Source organism: Panthera tigris, chromosome A1, assembly GCF_018350195.1.
Source record: "Panthera tigris isolate Pti1 chromosome A1, P.tigris_Pti1_mat1.1, whole genome shotgun sequence".
NCBI lineage: Eukaryota > Metazoa > Chordata > Mammalia > Carnivora > Felidae > Panthera > Panthera tigris.
This window is the reverse complement of record NC_056660.1, coordinates 209,777,048-209,793,609: the sequence shown is the minus strand read 5'-3', so window position 1 is coordinate 209,793,609 and position 16,562 is coordinate 209,777,048. Positions and strand designations below refer to the sequence as shown.

The 16,562-nt window shown below is 41.3% G+C and overlaps 2 protein-coding genes and 1 long non-coding RNA gene across 7 annotated transcripts in view; 2 read left to right on the top strand and 1 right to left on the bottom strand.

Moving 5' to 3' along the window:
- The window catches only part of SPEF2 (sperm flagellar 2), a 184,443-nt gene extending 174,100 nt beyond the window's left edge, over window positions 1-10,343 (top strand). For all 4 annotated transcript variants that reach the window (XM_042996620.1, XM_042996611.1, XM_042996618.1 and 1 more), the window contains 3 exons: window positions 3,530-3,769; window positions 3,966-4,088; window positions 9,843-10,343. In XM_042996620.1, the coding sequence (XP_042852554.1) occupies window positions 3,530-3,769; window positions 3,966-4,088; window positions 9,843-9,932 (453 nt within the window). In that variant the 3' untranslated portion in view covers window positions 9,933-10,343. The remainder of the gene's footprint in view (window positions 1-3,529; window positions 3,770-3,965; window positions 4,089-9,842) is intronic.
- LOC122241235 overlaps window positions 1-16,562 on the bottom strand; it is an 81,743-nt gene that overhangs the window by 20,389 nt on the left and 44,792 nt on the right. The gene's annotated exons all lie outside the window — the stretch shown is intronic.
- LOC102954518 (cytochrome c oxidase subunit 7C, mitochondrial) lies at window positions 1,157-1,599 on the top strand. The gene has a single exon (XM_007097416.2). The coding sequence runs from the start codon at window positions 1,278-1,280 to the stop codon at window positions 1,467-1,469; it is 192 nt and encodes a 63-aa protein (XP_007097478.1). The 5' UTR covers window positions 1,157-1,277; the 3' UTR covers window positions 1,470-1,599.

Genomic DNA, 16,562 nt, shown 5'->3' with positions numbered 1-16,562 from the left:
GCTCCACAACACCACAGGGATGGAACAGGCCTGAGGGGCAGGAGGCAGAGAGCGTGCCTGTGACATACCACACACAGGCCTGTTCCTGGCTTTGGGTGAACCCAAGGTGCTTGAGCTTTTGAAATACAGAATCCGCCCACCTCCCTCATCCTTGCTCACCTCTTGTTCTTAGCATCCTGCCTCCAATTATGCCACTCTGTTTCTGTGCCCTTTCCAGCTGTGTTTGTTTCCTGGGCAACCTCATCCCAGGAAGCCATAATGAGTTTACTCAGAAATAACACCTCCAACAGATCCATATTCACTCCCAAGACATTAAATCAGATCTCTGCTTTTGCTTTCCACATGAATGACTGGAAACATCCACAATATTTTATTCTTCCTTACTCTATTTCAGTGACTCATGCTGTTTTATTCAATGTGGCACAGACTTTCTGTTCAAATCCATAGTTTCTTGGGTAACTTAAAAGAATCCCAAGAGCAAAGCATTCATGAGTATGTGCTGGTCCTAGTGAAGCTTTAAATAAGCTGACATTTGGAAAAATGGTTCATTCTGGCCTATGTGGTGTGGGGTTGTGATGTTGGAATTCAGTAAATTGTGAGTTTGAAACTCCCACATTTTAAAAATCTTGTTGAAGCATCTTGGGAGAGCATTTGAGGTGCTGGGGTTCAAAACATCTAAATTTTAATTCCATCTTACTCTTTTGACACTTTACCCATATTAGTCCCAAGGACTGACCTTCTGTTCTGCCTCTGAGTTGTGGGACTGAACTGGTTGAATGAAGGAAATTCATGGCCAGGCACTGTTCTGGGGACTGTTACCAAAAGGCAACAATTCATTTATCCCATGATGATTGTATCAGGCCTCTGAATAGTCTGTCTCTAACTATGGAAATAGGGCAGAGAGACAAGGCTCTTTGTCTGTTTTATTTAGGTATCACCTGCCCATCTAATCCGGCTAATCATTTATTCACCCACAGGCTTTGTATTTATTATGTCCTTGTAGCATTTATATTGCAGTCTAAATAGAAATCTATTCATCCTACACTACCTGTGTGATGATTTCCAAGCATCTTAGGTGGGCACAAAAAGGCCAGTTTCACATTTCTGCAATGTAATATTTCAGTTGTTTAAAATAGAGAAGAGTGCCCATTTCCCATCTTCCCTTCCGGGTCTTACACACCGGAGAACAAGGTCGTGAAAAGAAGAGGACTTGGTTTGGTGCTGTCGTTTCTATCGTCTAGGGGCTCTGCGCTTTTCGCAGAACTTCCAACAGCGCTATGTTGGGACAGAGCATCCGGAGGTTCACAACCTCTGTGGTCCGTAGAAGCCATTATGAGGAGGGCCCAGGGAAGAATTTGCCATTTTCAGTGGAAAACAAGTGGCGGTTACTTGTTATGATGACTATGTACTTTGGATCTGGATTTGCTGCACCTTTTTTTATAGTAAGACACCAGCTGCTTAAGAAATAAGGATGTTTTAATTAATCCATTAAACAGGTGTGAAAAGGAGCATTTTAAGAGGTGCAGTCTCTTTGAAAAATGGATCAAACTCTTGAATTCAACATACTCAATATGTTTGTAAATAAACTTATGGCATGAATCCTTAAAAAAAAAATAAATAAAATAAAAAATAAAAATAAAATAGAGAAGAGTTTGAATAGGTAGATAGATGGGTAATAGGTAGGTGGGTAGGTAGATAGATAGATCTATACTTAATTCCAAAATCTTCACCTGATAATGAATTCTCTCTCTGTCTTAGATTAGATTAAATTCCCAGTTTACCAAAGGATATAGAAACCCAACCTACACAGAGCTAGAACATATGAAACCTGTCTTCATTACACTGCTCACAGCCCCTACAAATCTCCTAAAGGGACTTACCACTATCACAGGCTTCATTTCCTGCTGTATCATAATTTTTTATATATAGGGCTTTCATACCTATTTGGAAAGAACTTTCATGACTAATTAACTTGCACTTAATGCTTCTACTGAACTGAATATTTATAAACATTGAAACCCTCCTTTTATTTTAAGCCTAAGTTTATCATTTTTCCTTTCTTGGGATAAAGGAGAATCGGTATTCAGGTGTGTTATGACATCTAATCAGTCAACATTCCAAAAACACCCATTTTTCTGTGGCAAATCATCAAATATCAACAATCTTATCATGAAAAACTCACACACATATATGCGTTTATTACACTGAATACAATAAATACAAATATGTAGAGTATGTGGAAAGTACAGCAATGAGTGAAAAAAATATCATCCATTCCCTAACCAGAGGTAAACATTTGTTAACTCTTTATGTTTCTTTTCTCTTTTCTTTTCTTTTTTTTTTTTTAATTTTGTATATGTTTTTATTTATTTTTGAGAGAGAGATAGACAGAGCGTGAGCAGGGGAGGGGCAGAGAGAGGGAGACACAGAATCCGAAGCAGGCTCCAGGCTCTGAGCTATTAGCACAGAGCCTGATGCAGGGCTCAAACTTGTGAACCACAAGATCATGGCCTGAGCCAAAGTCGGAGGCTTAACCAACTGAGCCACCCAGGTGCCCCTTTCTTTTTTTCACTAATAAGCATAGATGTATAAGAAAATGAGGATCCTAGTGTATTTATCATTTTATGGATTTTTTTTGCATTTACCTCTATGAGTGTTTTCTCAAGTCACTAGGTACTCTTCTAAACCACAGTTTTTATGGCAGTATAGTATTCCATCACAGAAACATACTATAATTTATGTCACCACTCTCTGATTTTGGAATTGCAGATTTTCTGTGTTTGCTGTAACACTGAACAAACATCCATATATAGAAGTCTTTGTGCAAATGAATGTTTTTTTAGAATCAATTCCTAGATCTATAATTACAAGGTCAATGGGCAGGAATGTTTTTCAGGTTTTTGAAACACAAGAAATTACTTCAGAAATACTGTACTCTTTACCATACTCATGAGGCCGACTGACTTCATGGCTCTTGGCCGTGTTTCAATGAGCAGCCGTAAAAATCCCACCTGACTTTCTATGTTCAATTTGTTTTCTATTTTGCCATCTGAATGTTTAGTTGGGTTTAACCTCTGGTATGCAAACAAATGTTTCTGAAGCTCTTAGAATCTATCAAGCTTGAGATATTAACTTGCCATAACCTCTTGGCTACAGTCAGTTTCCAAAGCAAATCCTTTAAAAATCTATATTCATGTGCAGAAGCCAGATATCAGGCACACTAATTCACTCCAGTGTCCACTTACAGAGGAATCCGAAGTGCCTGGCAGTGCAGTGAGCTGAAGCATCTATGGAGGTAAGACACACCCCACACTGAGGTGTCTGTATCCACAGGCAGAATTGGTCTAGAATCTCGATGTGATCTCCAGTGCAGTTAGTACGTTCTCTTCGGTACTTTGTTTGGCTAGGTTGTGGGAGGCACCATCGCTTCATTGCGTGAAAAGTGTGTGACAACATTGGTGTGTTTAAATGTCTCCATTACTGGAAACTCTTCAGTCTGACTTCATATTGTCTTTATTAAATCGTGCAGACCTCCTCTTTTACTGATATGAGTCCAATTGAGGAATATCCTGAACATGAGGGAAACTTCATGAGTGAGGAAAGGGAATTAAGAGAAGAAAAGGAGGAAAAGGAAGAAGATATCCCTGCGAACGCAAACACTGAAAAGATTTCTTTCGAAAGACTACTCAAAGTGTTCCGAGGGGGAAAAGAAGTGCAGGACGCTAACAGATTTGCCAGCCACCTACAGATAGAGAACACTGACTCAGAGGTTGGTTAGACTCCTTCAGAAAAGGGGTAACTTGTACATAAGAAAACTCACCCTCAAGTCTTAGCATAGTTTCATGGAATTGCTCTCAAATGTATCATTGTGTAGAAATTATGGCAAATTCCTTTATTAAGTAAAATAAGTTTTTAACATCTGCAGGATTGTGAAGTTAACTTCACTTTTTTTTTCTTCTTTAAAGAACTTCATAAAAGTATTTCAAGACCTAGGTGCCAAGAATCTGGAACCAGTCAGAGTTGCTGTTCTTTTGAAGCATCCTTTTATTCAAGACCTGATTTCAAGTTATTCAGACTATAAAATCCCTGTGAGTATTATCCCAAGGTGTCCTAATTCAGTCAAGCTCAGGATCAGGGCATGGTGGGACGTTTCCAGTGTGGACTACAGAGACAGGGGAGAAGCTGGTGCTGGCCAAACCAGGGTCAGAGAAGCTAAGCTGGTAAAAGCATCAGGTTAGAGAAGCCAGCCTGTGATACCCAGCGGGCAGCAAGGCCAGGAACAGTAGAGGTAGCTATCTGCACTATGAATGACACTGTTAACATTATGGAGCTGCCTCATTAGGAAGGGGGCTATCTTGGATCTATGACAGAAGGCTGGAGTGAATGAGACGAAAGCTGGATGAGAGGCAGTATTAGTGTTCCAGATCATTCCACCCAGCTAATAACTAGCCTGTGACTGAAGAGTATGGAGAATAGAATCCCCCCTTCCCAAAAAGAACTAAGGAGACCACGATCCCCAAACAAGTGCTGACGTAGTTGTTCTCTCTAATCATGGTACCCATTGTCTATGTAGCGCATATAGTGTGAGCGCACACAGGAGACTGGATGTCAGTTCCATCAGGGAAACACTGTGCAAGATGGAGAAACTGAGGACAAAACCCATAGAGACTAGACCGCCACAGAAGGAGAGAAGGAAGAAAGGGAGAGCTGCAGTTCAGAGATCACAGTGACCCAGCGAGTCTCTACCGCATGTGCTGAATGTGTGTCCACCCTGGCAATGCCAGGTCTTTAATGACAAGGGACAAGGCAGGCAGAGACACACCCCAATCACAGTGGGGCAGGTGTACAGCCTCCTCACGTACCGGTTCAACCGTATGAAGTCTCTTTATTTGGCTCCTGCTAGTTGTTTCTTGGACAATTAAGGGTGGCTGAGTTTAAGATAAAAGCACTTTCACTTCGATAAAATGAAGGTGATTCTAAGACACATTTCTCCTGACTTGTCAGTGATAACCTTCTATGCCCAGAAATGAGACCATTCAGACGTGAATATCTTCAGACCTAAATTTGTTTGTTTTAAATTGCTGATCTTTTTGCTTATAAATTGTATCTCCTCTGTTGGCAATAACTGAAATCAATTTCTAACAAGCTAGCAGACACTCATCTGGTAGTGAAGTATGATGATAGCATTTAGGAACACAGGCTCAAGGATCAGGAAGTCATGGGACTGAATCTCAGGTAGACTACTTACTAGAGACCTGACTTAAACTTTCTCTTCATCCTGACTCCCTCATCTGTTAAATGGGAATAACAGTCATTCCGACAGAGAGGGTTGCAGTGAGAATGAAATGAGCTCAGGCATTGCTCAGGCACATGGTGGGGTTTCTGACATTCGGCAAGGACTTCTGAAATGGTGGCTGCTGTACTTACTCTTGGCCGCTGAGCACTGACCACCAAGGCTAGCGATCCAAGACTTCGTGGGAGACAAAATGAGTATGAACCTCAGTTGCTGCTCTCAGCCAAACTCCACTTATGTTTGTAAGACAATTTTTACATGCAAGAATTACAAGAGAGTGATATGAGGTAAACCACCCAAGAACAACATTACAGGAATTCAAAACATAGGACGTTTTTTGTTCTAGAAGCTGAGTCTTCAAAGACGGCCAGGAGTTTTTGAAAGTGGAGGGAGAGGAGAGGAGGTCTACACGGATTCTGCATTGGGGTGGAGAGAGGACAGCATTGTAGGGAAAAGGAAAGGTCTGTGCAAAGGCGTGGACACAGGACTGCATGGGGGAAGGGGAGCCAGTAGGCATCTGAGCAGGGACGTGATGTGATAGCAACTTCTTCATCTCTAAGTGTTTCTTTGTCTCATAACCATATCATTGTGTCTCTAACATTTAATTGGCCTCTTTTAAAACAAAGTTGTGTCTCTTTATATAAATAGGCCAAAATATCTGGAAACATTGTTGGCAATTATTCCAAGTTGCTGTGCTCATACATTCCACAAACATTTATTGTTTGCATCAAAACTGATATGTTACATGTTCCTTTTCAGTTTTTCCTATCTCATATTTTCATTAATGAAGACTAGCTTCTTCCCCACTTAGGAGGAGGAGGGCATAGGTCAGTGTGACCCTAGAATTAGTTGGGGGGGGACAGAGCACACCAGAACTAGACCACAGGTTGGAGACAGGAGGGGAGAGAGGACAGAGGAGTGTCCCCAGCTGTGGGAATCAACCCCCCTTTGCTTTCTTCTGGGTAGATGTCATCCTGTATAAGTTCCAGAGGCACATCACCTTTGACTGCATTTCATCTTACATGGCTGTCCTATGGTTTAAGGAATGGCCCTCTTATTTTGAACCAGTAAAATAATTTTCAAACTCCCTTGGAATTATGTATATTAGAATTTATCTTGTATTACCAGGAACCAGTAGAAACATAAAATGATGCCATAATTATTTCCTCCCCTAAAGGGAAGAAAACTGTACAAAGTCAGACAATTTGGAAACATCTTGACTCTGGCCAGACTAAATATGATTAACTTGCTGAGAAGATTCTATTCAGCATTTTCCTAAGAAAACAGCCAATGGATGACTACCTTTGAGAGTCAGCCCCTTGAAAAGGTGTCCTGACTCCTAGGGATAGCAGGAGTCCATGGGGCTGTTTTTAATGTACATATTTCTCTCTTTTTGGAAGGAGTTTGATCAACTTGTTGTACACCTCGCTAGTGATGTTGTAGACAGTGCAGTTTCTCTACACAGGACTACCTCCAGCATGGCAGGATTCTGGGCCACTGCCCGCTCTATCCCAGGAGTGCTTGGACATACTGACTACCAACGCCGTCTTTGCACGTTCCCCAAATTTCCCTGGCATGCAGCACCCGTCTGACCTAGAGCCTACCAGCACAGGACATCTGACCTTCTGTGAGTCAGTTTCCCCAGACCATTATCACCTGGTGCTCCAACAGCAGAAAGAGAGTAAGCCTGTCTGTCACCAGTCTGTCCGTGCTTTCCTTCATGGCCAGAGTGCTTCTGCAGAGTCAGCTTCTTCAGCTCCCTGTCTCCTCGCCCCCACCTCTCCTTCCTGGCCCTCCACCTCAAAGCCATGAGAGGACAGAGGACTGCATAATTGGGACTCATTCATATGACTGTGAATTAGAGACTTGAGCCTGTGACCTAAAAAGCCTAAACTCTGATATTCTAGAACGAAAGAGCTTCTCTTTCCAGTAAGATGTTCCATTCTCATTTTCATTGTGCAAAAAAAGAAAAGAAAGAAGAGAAATAAAGGAAAAGAAAAAAAAAATCTCTGAAGATTCAGTTTCTACCAAACCCATCCTGTCACCATTTCTGTTCCAGATATCCATGTAGAAGTAAATAGATCACATTTTAAAATGAACTTTAACCACAGTGATGTTATTTGAAGATCTTTCAAGATAAGTAGAGCAAAAGCTAGAATGTGGTTTTTCAGGTTAAAATGTTGTTTGCTGTTATAAACAGTGGGAAGTGAAGGTTGTTGCCTGATAGCTCTGTTTACAAGGTTTGTGTTTGGAAGCAGCAGCATTTTGAAATATATATTTGAAAAAAACTGAGTATTCATAGTCATTTTGGCGTGTTTAATTCTTGCTCCTATTGGGAGGCATCCTGGCTTTGTGGTTGAGAGAGCGGCCCAAGAGCCACACTGATTGGGTTCACACCTATGCACTGGGTGACCTTGGCCAAGTGACCTCACGGTGCCTTAGTTTCCCCATCTGTAAAATAGGTTACCATACATACCTCATGGGGTTCTTGTATGGATTTAATGACTTAGTACATATAAAGTGCTTAGCTTAGGGCTTGGCAGATAGGATGCACCCAAAAATAAATGTTAAACATTATAATTATTGCTACTCTTATTACTATTGAGGGTTTGTTGGTAATTGCGGTGCCCAGGAAATATTTCTGAGCCATGTGACATTGTATGTGGATAAATAAATAAGCTGGCACTTCATCTCCTGAATTCAGTGTCTGCTCTTTGGAAAGAAAGAAAAGGCTTTCCCTGTTGCAGTGCCATGATGACAGAGGGTCCAAACTCATGTCCCAGAAATCCCCATGCGGGCAATACCTAAGTGCAAATTCCAGATTTTGTGTTGGATCTTATAGTTATTCGGTCAAAGTCATTTATTTAACTTCTGCTTTCATAGATCTTATACAAAGAGGTAATTTCAAGTAATATTCCTAAATTATTAAGAAAATGCTTTGGTTAAATAAATGTAACAAGATCAATGCAGATATCGTAGCTGAGTTGTTAGTGAGGAAAATCAATGAATTTCCTATGACCAATATATCCACAAATGTAAGTAAACACCTGGTTTTCTATACCAACCTAACGAATGTAGTTTCTTATAACAAACACATACCGAATCAACGTAAATTTTTTTTCAGCAAACCTGCAAATCAAGCATATATGCTTCAAGTTAAGGTTTCCATTCAATAGGAGATAACAAAAAATCTTTTAGCATTAAAATCTGAATGTCACAGGGGAATTCTTATAAGCAAATGAGTCAGGACCCAATTACATGAGGACAAAATACGAATTATTAAGAGTGACTTGAAGGGATTTTCATCCCACTGTGCCTTCAGGGAATCTGACTTTAAGGTTTTCTCCAATCCTCTCATTTGTAACAAAACATGATAGCTGCTATGGTGCATTGTGTTTTCAAAGCACCCAAGTCAAACATTTCCAAACTCTCTCAGCTTTCCTCCATTAACTGCTAGTGAAAATTATGGCCTCTGACTTCAACTGCAAACTTAGCCAGGGCTGATTTAAACATCTGAAGCTGATGATGTTCTCCATGCTGCAGAGTGTCAGGTGATCACAGGGCAGCTCACTCTTTAATCCCCAAGTGAACAGTCAGCAGTATTAGTGTAAATACTCTCTAGTCAAAGAACACGTAGTATTAACAATGGGGAGCAGCTGTTTTTTTTCACTTAGTTCACTTGAGTTTGACCTCTGTCTGTAGGAAATCTGCATTTTCAAAAAACAAGGTCTCACCAGAAAATGATTCACTATGATTCCTGGCAGTGACTGAAAATAAGCAGTACGTGTGTCACTCAGCAGGGGTCAGCTCAGATAGTGAACTAACTCCTGTCTTCTTGAGTAAAATGACCTCAGTCAAATTGAAACCTTTGGAACTCAGCTCTGAAGAAAAGAAACTTACATTCTTAGAACATTTCCCTAAATCTGTGAGGGAAAGAAAAGAAACTGCATAAATATAACTCTACATTTTTCACACGTGTTTGTATCCCTTCTACATTTTGATAGTATTTTACATTTATTTTTTTCAATGACTGTGATCTAAAATGTAAGACACTGCTATTTTAAATGGACAAAAACAGATCGATTTATTCCTAATATTAAAAAAAAAACGGAGAAATGTAAATGTCTCCCCTCAAAATAATCCACTCGTCTAAAATTCTGTAAATCTGTAGATATGGTTGATCTGGCATTAGAATTTTTCATAAATAGTAAATGAATATGTTTTTTTCATGAATAAGGAAGTAACACTTAGGCTTGTTCATTAGGTGCCAAACTGTGTAAATTACTTTTTATAAATGTTACTTAATCTAATGTGACAATTCCAGTCATTATTAGATTAGGAAACAGAGGCTCCAAGTTCTTTGATATCTTTCCAAGGGTACAACCAGTAAGTTGCAGGGTGAGATTTAAACTAAATAGAGAACCATTTTCTTAAAGAAAAATATCGAAATAAAACAACTTACTGTTTAAGCACTGCCATATATTACATGATCTTTAATCCTAAATCACTTATTAATGTCTCTTACTTCTCTTTTAATCTCTTCCCTTAGGATATTAAAATAATTCTCCAAAGGAGTGAGCATGTACAAGGAAGTGATGGAGAGAGATCTCCTTCGAGACTTACAGAGGAAAAGAAATGAAAACAAGAGTGTGATTTTTATTACTTGGCAATGAATCTTCCAAACATAAAATGTAAACATGGTGTTTGTCATATATGTTGTCATTGTAAGTATAGAAATGACTTAGACCTGGTTATTAGGGGCATTGAAAAGGGGGCCTTCCTTAACTTGGAGAATATTCTATAATAAACCTTAAGTACAGAGCAAAAATACAAAGTAAGAAGGAATGCATTTTGAAGTGATTCCGAAAATAGAAGACACCAGAACAATGTGTTCAAAAATAAACACACACATAAAAGTCATGAAAAATCACTGTAAGAAGTATGTACATTAGGCAAATATAGTGGAAATTCCCCTGAATCTCCACATCAGGGAAGTTCTGATATGTACATTTTGTGGTTCTGGCTCCACGTGCAGTAAAATTCCAAGGTTCATCCCACACAAGCTGAAGAGATGGCTGCATCAGCTGCTGGTACAGCCATGCTACTCGCATCTATTTCTAATCCTTTCCTAATAGAATATAATATTTCCTATATAGATGAATCTACTCGCACCATTATATCTTTTTCCTTGTATATATTAGTGACTCAAATTCAATGATACTTATCTCAAGAAAATGTTTTCTAAGTGAGTGATGGCGTCTTCTCAGTGGTGGGCCTTCTCTGAAACCCCTTCTTGGTCTTTGTCCCCCTGACTGCTCCTTGTGAGCCTCTGTGGCTGCTGGATACTCCTCTTTTACTCAACCTCCAAATGTTGAAGGGCCTCAGAACTCTGCCTTCTCCATCTAAAGTCAGTCCCTGAATGACTCATCCATTTCCATTACTTTGTGGGTATTACAGAGACTAACACAGAAATTTCTTTTCTTCTCACCGGTGCCCTGGAATCCAAACTTTGCTCTTACTGTCCATTTGATTACCATATTGATCACTCACAGTCATCACAAACTCAACATGTCCAAGCCAACAGAGGGAACCTTTCATGATGCAGGTGAGGTCGTGTCACCCCTCACTCCAACCCTCTGTCAGCATCCCATTTCGTGCAGCATCCAGCCCAAGTCCTCACCCTGAGCTTACCCCTTGCTACCTCTCTGATCTCATCTCTTGCTATTTTGCCCCTTGCCCACTCTACTTAAGTGGAGTGGAGCACTTAAGTGACAAATCCACCTCGTTGATCCTAGAACACACCAGAACACTTCTGTCTCAGGACTTTTGCATGTACTTTTTTCGCTGCCTAGAATGACTTTCTCCCAACCTGTGTGGCTTGTCCCCTCACTTCCTTTAGGCGCCTATTTAAATGACACTTTGTCACTAAGGCCTTCCCTCAACAGGTGATACAAAATAGAAATAAGCCACATCCCAACACAACATAATTTTTTTTCCATTGTACTTATTTACATCTGACAAACTACATGTTTACTCTTTTGTTTGCCTGTCACTCCACTAGGCTGTAAGTTCAATGAAGCCAGAGATTTCTCTTGTATTCTTTATTGCTATGCTCCAGAACCTAAGACTAAAATTATAGCCAACTTTAAGTTGTATTGATATATTTGTGCAAAATGGGTGGAAATATCACATTTAGATTGATCACCATGAATGGTGAGCAAGCCGAAGACAATTTCTATTGTTAGTAAGATTTATATTCTATTTCTGGACAGTGACATGTTTCCTTAGTTTCCTTCTTGTGGGCTCCACTACCAGAATCTTTGTCTTTAAAATTATGGAGGGTGGTGACCCAGAAGTACAGAGATGTGGTAGAAACTCTGCCAGAGATTTCCAAATTTCAACTTAGCCAGTTCACATGCAGTTTTGGTTATTACGAGATAATTCTAGTTTTTCTAGAGAAGGAAGGAGAGGAATATCTGAAAATTGAGCTCAAATAAATAAAATATCATGATGAGGTCACAGGCAGTAAACTAATCTACATTTAGTCAAGGATTGAACAAGACAAGGCAGCACTATTTTCCAATAGAAAAAAATTAAAAGCAGAGCTGACAGTATCCCTTGCTGTCCTAATGTTCTTGCACAGCATTGTTAAATAAGGAAATTGCAGAATCTCCCTCCTGAGGCCCATTGACTCATCTAAGCAGTAGGCAGGACAACCACCACATGAAAGGTCTCCCTGGTGGGTATTTGCTACCATGTCACAATCTGTTAACCATCATCAAGACTAAGCAGATGTTGTGACTGGGCATGACCCAGAGCCGAAAAAGGAGCTCTCCCACACAGGTCCTGGAGCAGGCAAGGCATGCAACTTCACACTGAAACAAGAGGTTGCATGGGATTCTCCCAGACAAAGGAAGAATGTTCTAGAACTCATCCACTCAAGGGCCTTTCAAGTCTTATAATTTTAGGGAATGCCTCACTATCTTGAAATCATTTTGACTGCACTGAATATTACTGTGACCTCCAGCTATTGCCTTTGTGACATGGTCTCTTATCCTAGGGCTCTCTTCTGGGTATCATGTGATGTTTACAGGATTATTCATGATTTCCTTGGGAACAAAGGAAACGAATATGGACTAAATGCAAGGACAACTGAGTCTGGAACCAGTGGAGGGACACAAAAGATTCGTCACACAAATTATTCATTACCTCTCTCCTCAAGAGATTGTTAGCTATGGGAACCAATGCCCATGTCTGTCTTACTGATCTCTGTGATACAAAACATCAACAAAGAAATTCAAACAGGGATATAGGATCCAGGCGACCTAGAATTATGGTTGATGCAATGTTGGAAGAGATTTGAATTAAATTATGTTTGGTAAGAGAAAGAGGACCCGATAACAAGGTTGAGGTACTAATAATAGGTGACTATACACAACAATAGCTGCTCTTTTTGAGGGTTTACTATGAGGCAGGCACTGTGCTGAGAGCTTTACAAGCACTGTCTCAGTGTTTACAACTCTGAGTTAGGTACTCTTAGTATTGCCATTTCCATATAGTGAAGATGGCATTTAAAGAGAAGATTAACTTGCCTGAAGTCACACAGCTGATAAATAACAGACAGACTAGGAACTCAATATTAACACCAAAAGCCATCCTCTTCCCCAGTTTGCTCAACTTGTGTACAAAATCACCCATTGCGCAAGCACAGGATGGAGGAAGTATGGCTTAGCTGTATTTAAAAATAAAAACAAAGGGTTTTGTTCAAAGTAAATTTGACTCTAATTTGCTGTGTAATGTGGCCCCTGAAGAATCCAGTGCCCTCAGGGCATCAGTGGTTGTAAGGGAGATGCTGATTTTCCTCTGATCTGTGGTGGTCAGACCTCAGCTGCAATTCTGTGTGCAGTTCCCGGCCACACGCTTGAATATACGCATCCTTTATATATGCAGAGGAACCGATTTTTTTTATTCATAAGTGAGTAAATTCAAACCCCTTAGCCTTAAGCTTGAGTAGAGAAGCTTCCAACCTATGGGACAGAGGAGTGCTCTCCACGGTCCCCAGGGGTAAACCAACACCAGTAAACATTGCAGCATGACGGAAGGTACAGGCTCCCTGTTGCCAGAAGTATTCTGACAGAGGCAGAGTGCCATGTGGCAGGACAGTTGGCTGCCATGACGGGACTTCAGAACTTTACCCCTTGTCCTGCTCCTACTGCAATTCTGTCTCTACTGAATCAGCTTGTCAGCTCTGCTACCCCAACTTCCATTCTCCTGAAAGGGCCTTTTCAGCTTGGTCTTCATCGTGTATGGATCTCATCTTTCTTTAGGGCACACGTGCACTAGAAGCCCTACCTGCGGAGCCCAATACCATACTCCAGCCACCTAGCTGTTACCCTGTCCAAACCAGCCAATTGCTCCCTAAAGGAGGATTACAGTGGGAGAAGATGAGATACAGACATGGGGCATTTGGCAGGATGGCTTTATGGCCCCATCCATCTCTGAGGTTCTCTGAGAAGAGAACTTCCCATTCTCCATCAATGGCAACACCTGCAGTCTGTCTCTGACACTCTGACACTTGGACCAAGTCCTTGCTTCCTTATGATCTCTCTCCCTTTACACCCAAATCTCATTACTCCTTATAAATGTCTCTCAGATCTGTCCTCTCCTTTCAGTTTCAACAGCCACCCAATTTCAAAAGCCCTGAAAATCTTTCTAGACTCTTGAATAGCTCTCAGTTGATCCCCTACTTTCTGTACCTTCCACATCTTCCCTTTTTCTACCCCAACCCAGCCTCTGCACTACTCCCAAAATAATCTTCCTGAAACTGCTTAAGCAGATCACACTTTTGCTTTAAAAACCTTCCCTCTGACTCATTGCTTTCAAATAAATTCCACACCTCTTAGAATGTTCTTTAGAACTTGACTCTATACTAATCATCTTTTTCTCACACTCGGCTTCATACAGCTTCACTCAACATAGCCTCTGATACTTACTAGATACTAAATAAAAATGGAATGGAGTAAGGAGTGAAGAGGGATGTCTCCTTTTACTAGAAATCCTAAAAGGTGAGGGCAACTTTTTAGAATAAAGATGTTCCTACAATCATATTCACCCCTTACTGGATCTGTTGAGAGAATTGATCTCATCTTTTTAGGATTATTTGTGTGTGAGAGAGAGTGTGTGTAGGGAAGTGGTAAGAGTGTCATTTTCCTCCTCCCCAAAAGGTTCTCTGCAGCTCTGGAGAAGACAGGTTGAGTGACATCAGGGTACAACTGCTAGAGGCTGACTGACACATAGACGCTAATGAGAAACAAGAATTCTGTCTTAATCAGTTCCTCTGAGGGTCCAGAGCCTGGTGTAACCCTGAACAGGTTAGCCCAGCAGACCCAACTGGCGGGGCTCCATCTAAACCCCTCCCCCACACCCTACCCATCTTATCTAAACAAAGGGCCCTAACTGTGCCCCAACACCTTTTTCAACTCAGTCTGTCTCCTCTCCTATTTTACTGGCATGTTTGACTTAATAATGAATTTATATTGCTTACTGGAGTAGCTCCTTCAACCCATAATAGTTCTCATGTTCTCTAACACAGACTTAAGAGGGCATCCTCTGTTACTAGAGGCGTCACCAGAGATTCTGTTGAGCCACAGATAAACAAATGGATGAGCACATTCACCCTCAGATTCTTAGCATAAGAACAGCATGAAATTTTGTTTTTAAGCCTGTGTGAAAACAAACCTGGAAAGAGATGCCACTAGAGTCTTGTGGCTGCATTTTAAAGCCCAAAAGGGCCACCCTGGGCTCAAAGCAGCGCCCTGAGCGCTTGAGCTCCAAGCAAACGCTGTTTTGTCTTTGCTCATTTCATGCTAACCACAGGGAGACAGCGACACTGAGCACTGTCTGAAACAGCCTCACCTTGCTGTGCCCCCACAAACCAGGCTGAAACCACAACATCCTTCTCGCACGCGGCAGACCTCACTATGCGCTCAAAGGCTGAGGGCTTACTTCTCTCCCACTAGTTTCACCGTTTGAGCCCATTTCATGGTATAGTCCCTGTAAGTCAAGGAGAGCCTTTGCCACCAGGCTCCTTGCAAAAGAATCTACAGGAAGAGGGCCCTGCATCAGAAGACCTCACTTAGCTTTCTCATGCTACAGGAGACCTTTATGATTTCTTCCTGAATTTAGCTGCCCATTGAGGGCAGTTTACCCACTATGCCAGTGGGATTGTTTAGAAGGTTCCTTTACAATTTGCTAAGGTGCCACTTATAAAACTGTGCTTCTGTTACTTCTTATAGAGATCAATTTCCTCCAAGCTGATAACCACATTTCTAAATATTGCATTTTCCTAAGGTAGGTGGGAGAGCTAGCAAGCAGGTAGTAATAAATGCTTCCTGGGTATTGGACACCTGCTGGCCACTTTATATGAGCTGACTCATTTAATTCTCATCTACAGACAACTCCTAAGTTAGATCTACTGCTATTCTCACTGCCGAGGTGTGAAGGGTTAAGGAGCTCTCCCAACTCACATGGCTGCTAAGAAGCGAGGATTTCTACCAGGGAAGGAAGGGATCTGCCTCCAGAGTCTTTGCCCCTAACCCTCCAACTGCACTGCTTCTCTCTGGCCTGTGGATCAGGTACAGGAATCATAAGATATAGTCATGTGATTAAGTCCCTCGGAGTTTCCTTCAGCTAAGAACTGGTCTCTTGAACTCTCTGCCCTTGAGCATTGCCTCCCGACTAAAGGAATTTTGACATCAGGGGCCTTGGCTTATGAAAGATGACTCCACCCATTTACATACCTGACATTTTTGTGGCCTCCTGGCTTGCCTTGCCTATGTCGCCAATTTCACTGTCTTTCCTCCCCCACATTCGGATCTCCATAAATCTGATTATAACATCTCTTTCACTCGACCTGAGGCGTGGTCCACTGACCGTCTAGTGCCGCTCCCCCCACCCCACCCCCAACTCAGCGGGAAGGGTCGAAACCCTTTCTCCTGACAAACACTTTAGACCAAGGACAGTGAAAGGAATGAACCTCCAGAACACTCTTCCCCTCCTGAGCCCTCTCCTGTAGAGGCATCATGATAAATCAAGGCTCTTCTGTCAGCCCACTAGTTTAATTTCATGGCCAAATGAAGGAGCATGTGCTCTAAATGAATTTCTCCAGTTTCCTTGACTGCATGATGCTGAGACAATCTGACATGAGAATACAGGCTGCAAACACAAATGCTAGAGGACCTTGGCAGACATTTGAAAAATATGGTACCAG

Coding starts and splice junctions, on each gene's coding strand:
- LOC102954518 (XM_007097416.2), top strand. CDS start 1,278: ATGTTGGGACAGAGCATCCGGAGGTTCACAACCTCTGTGGTCCGTAGA.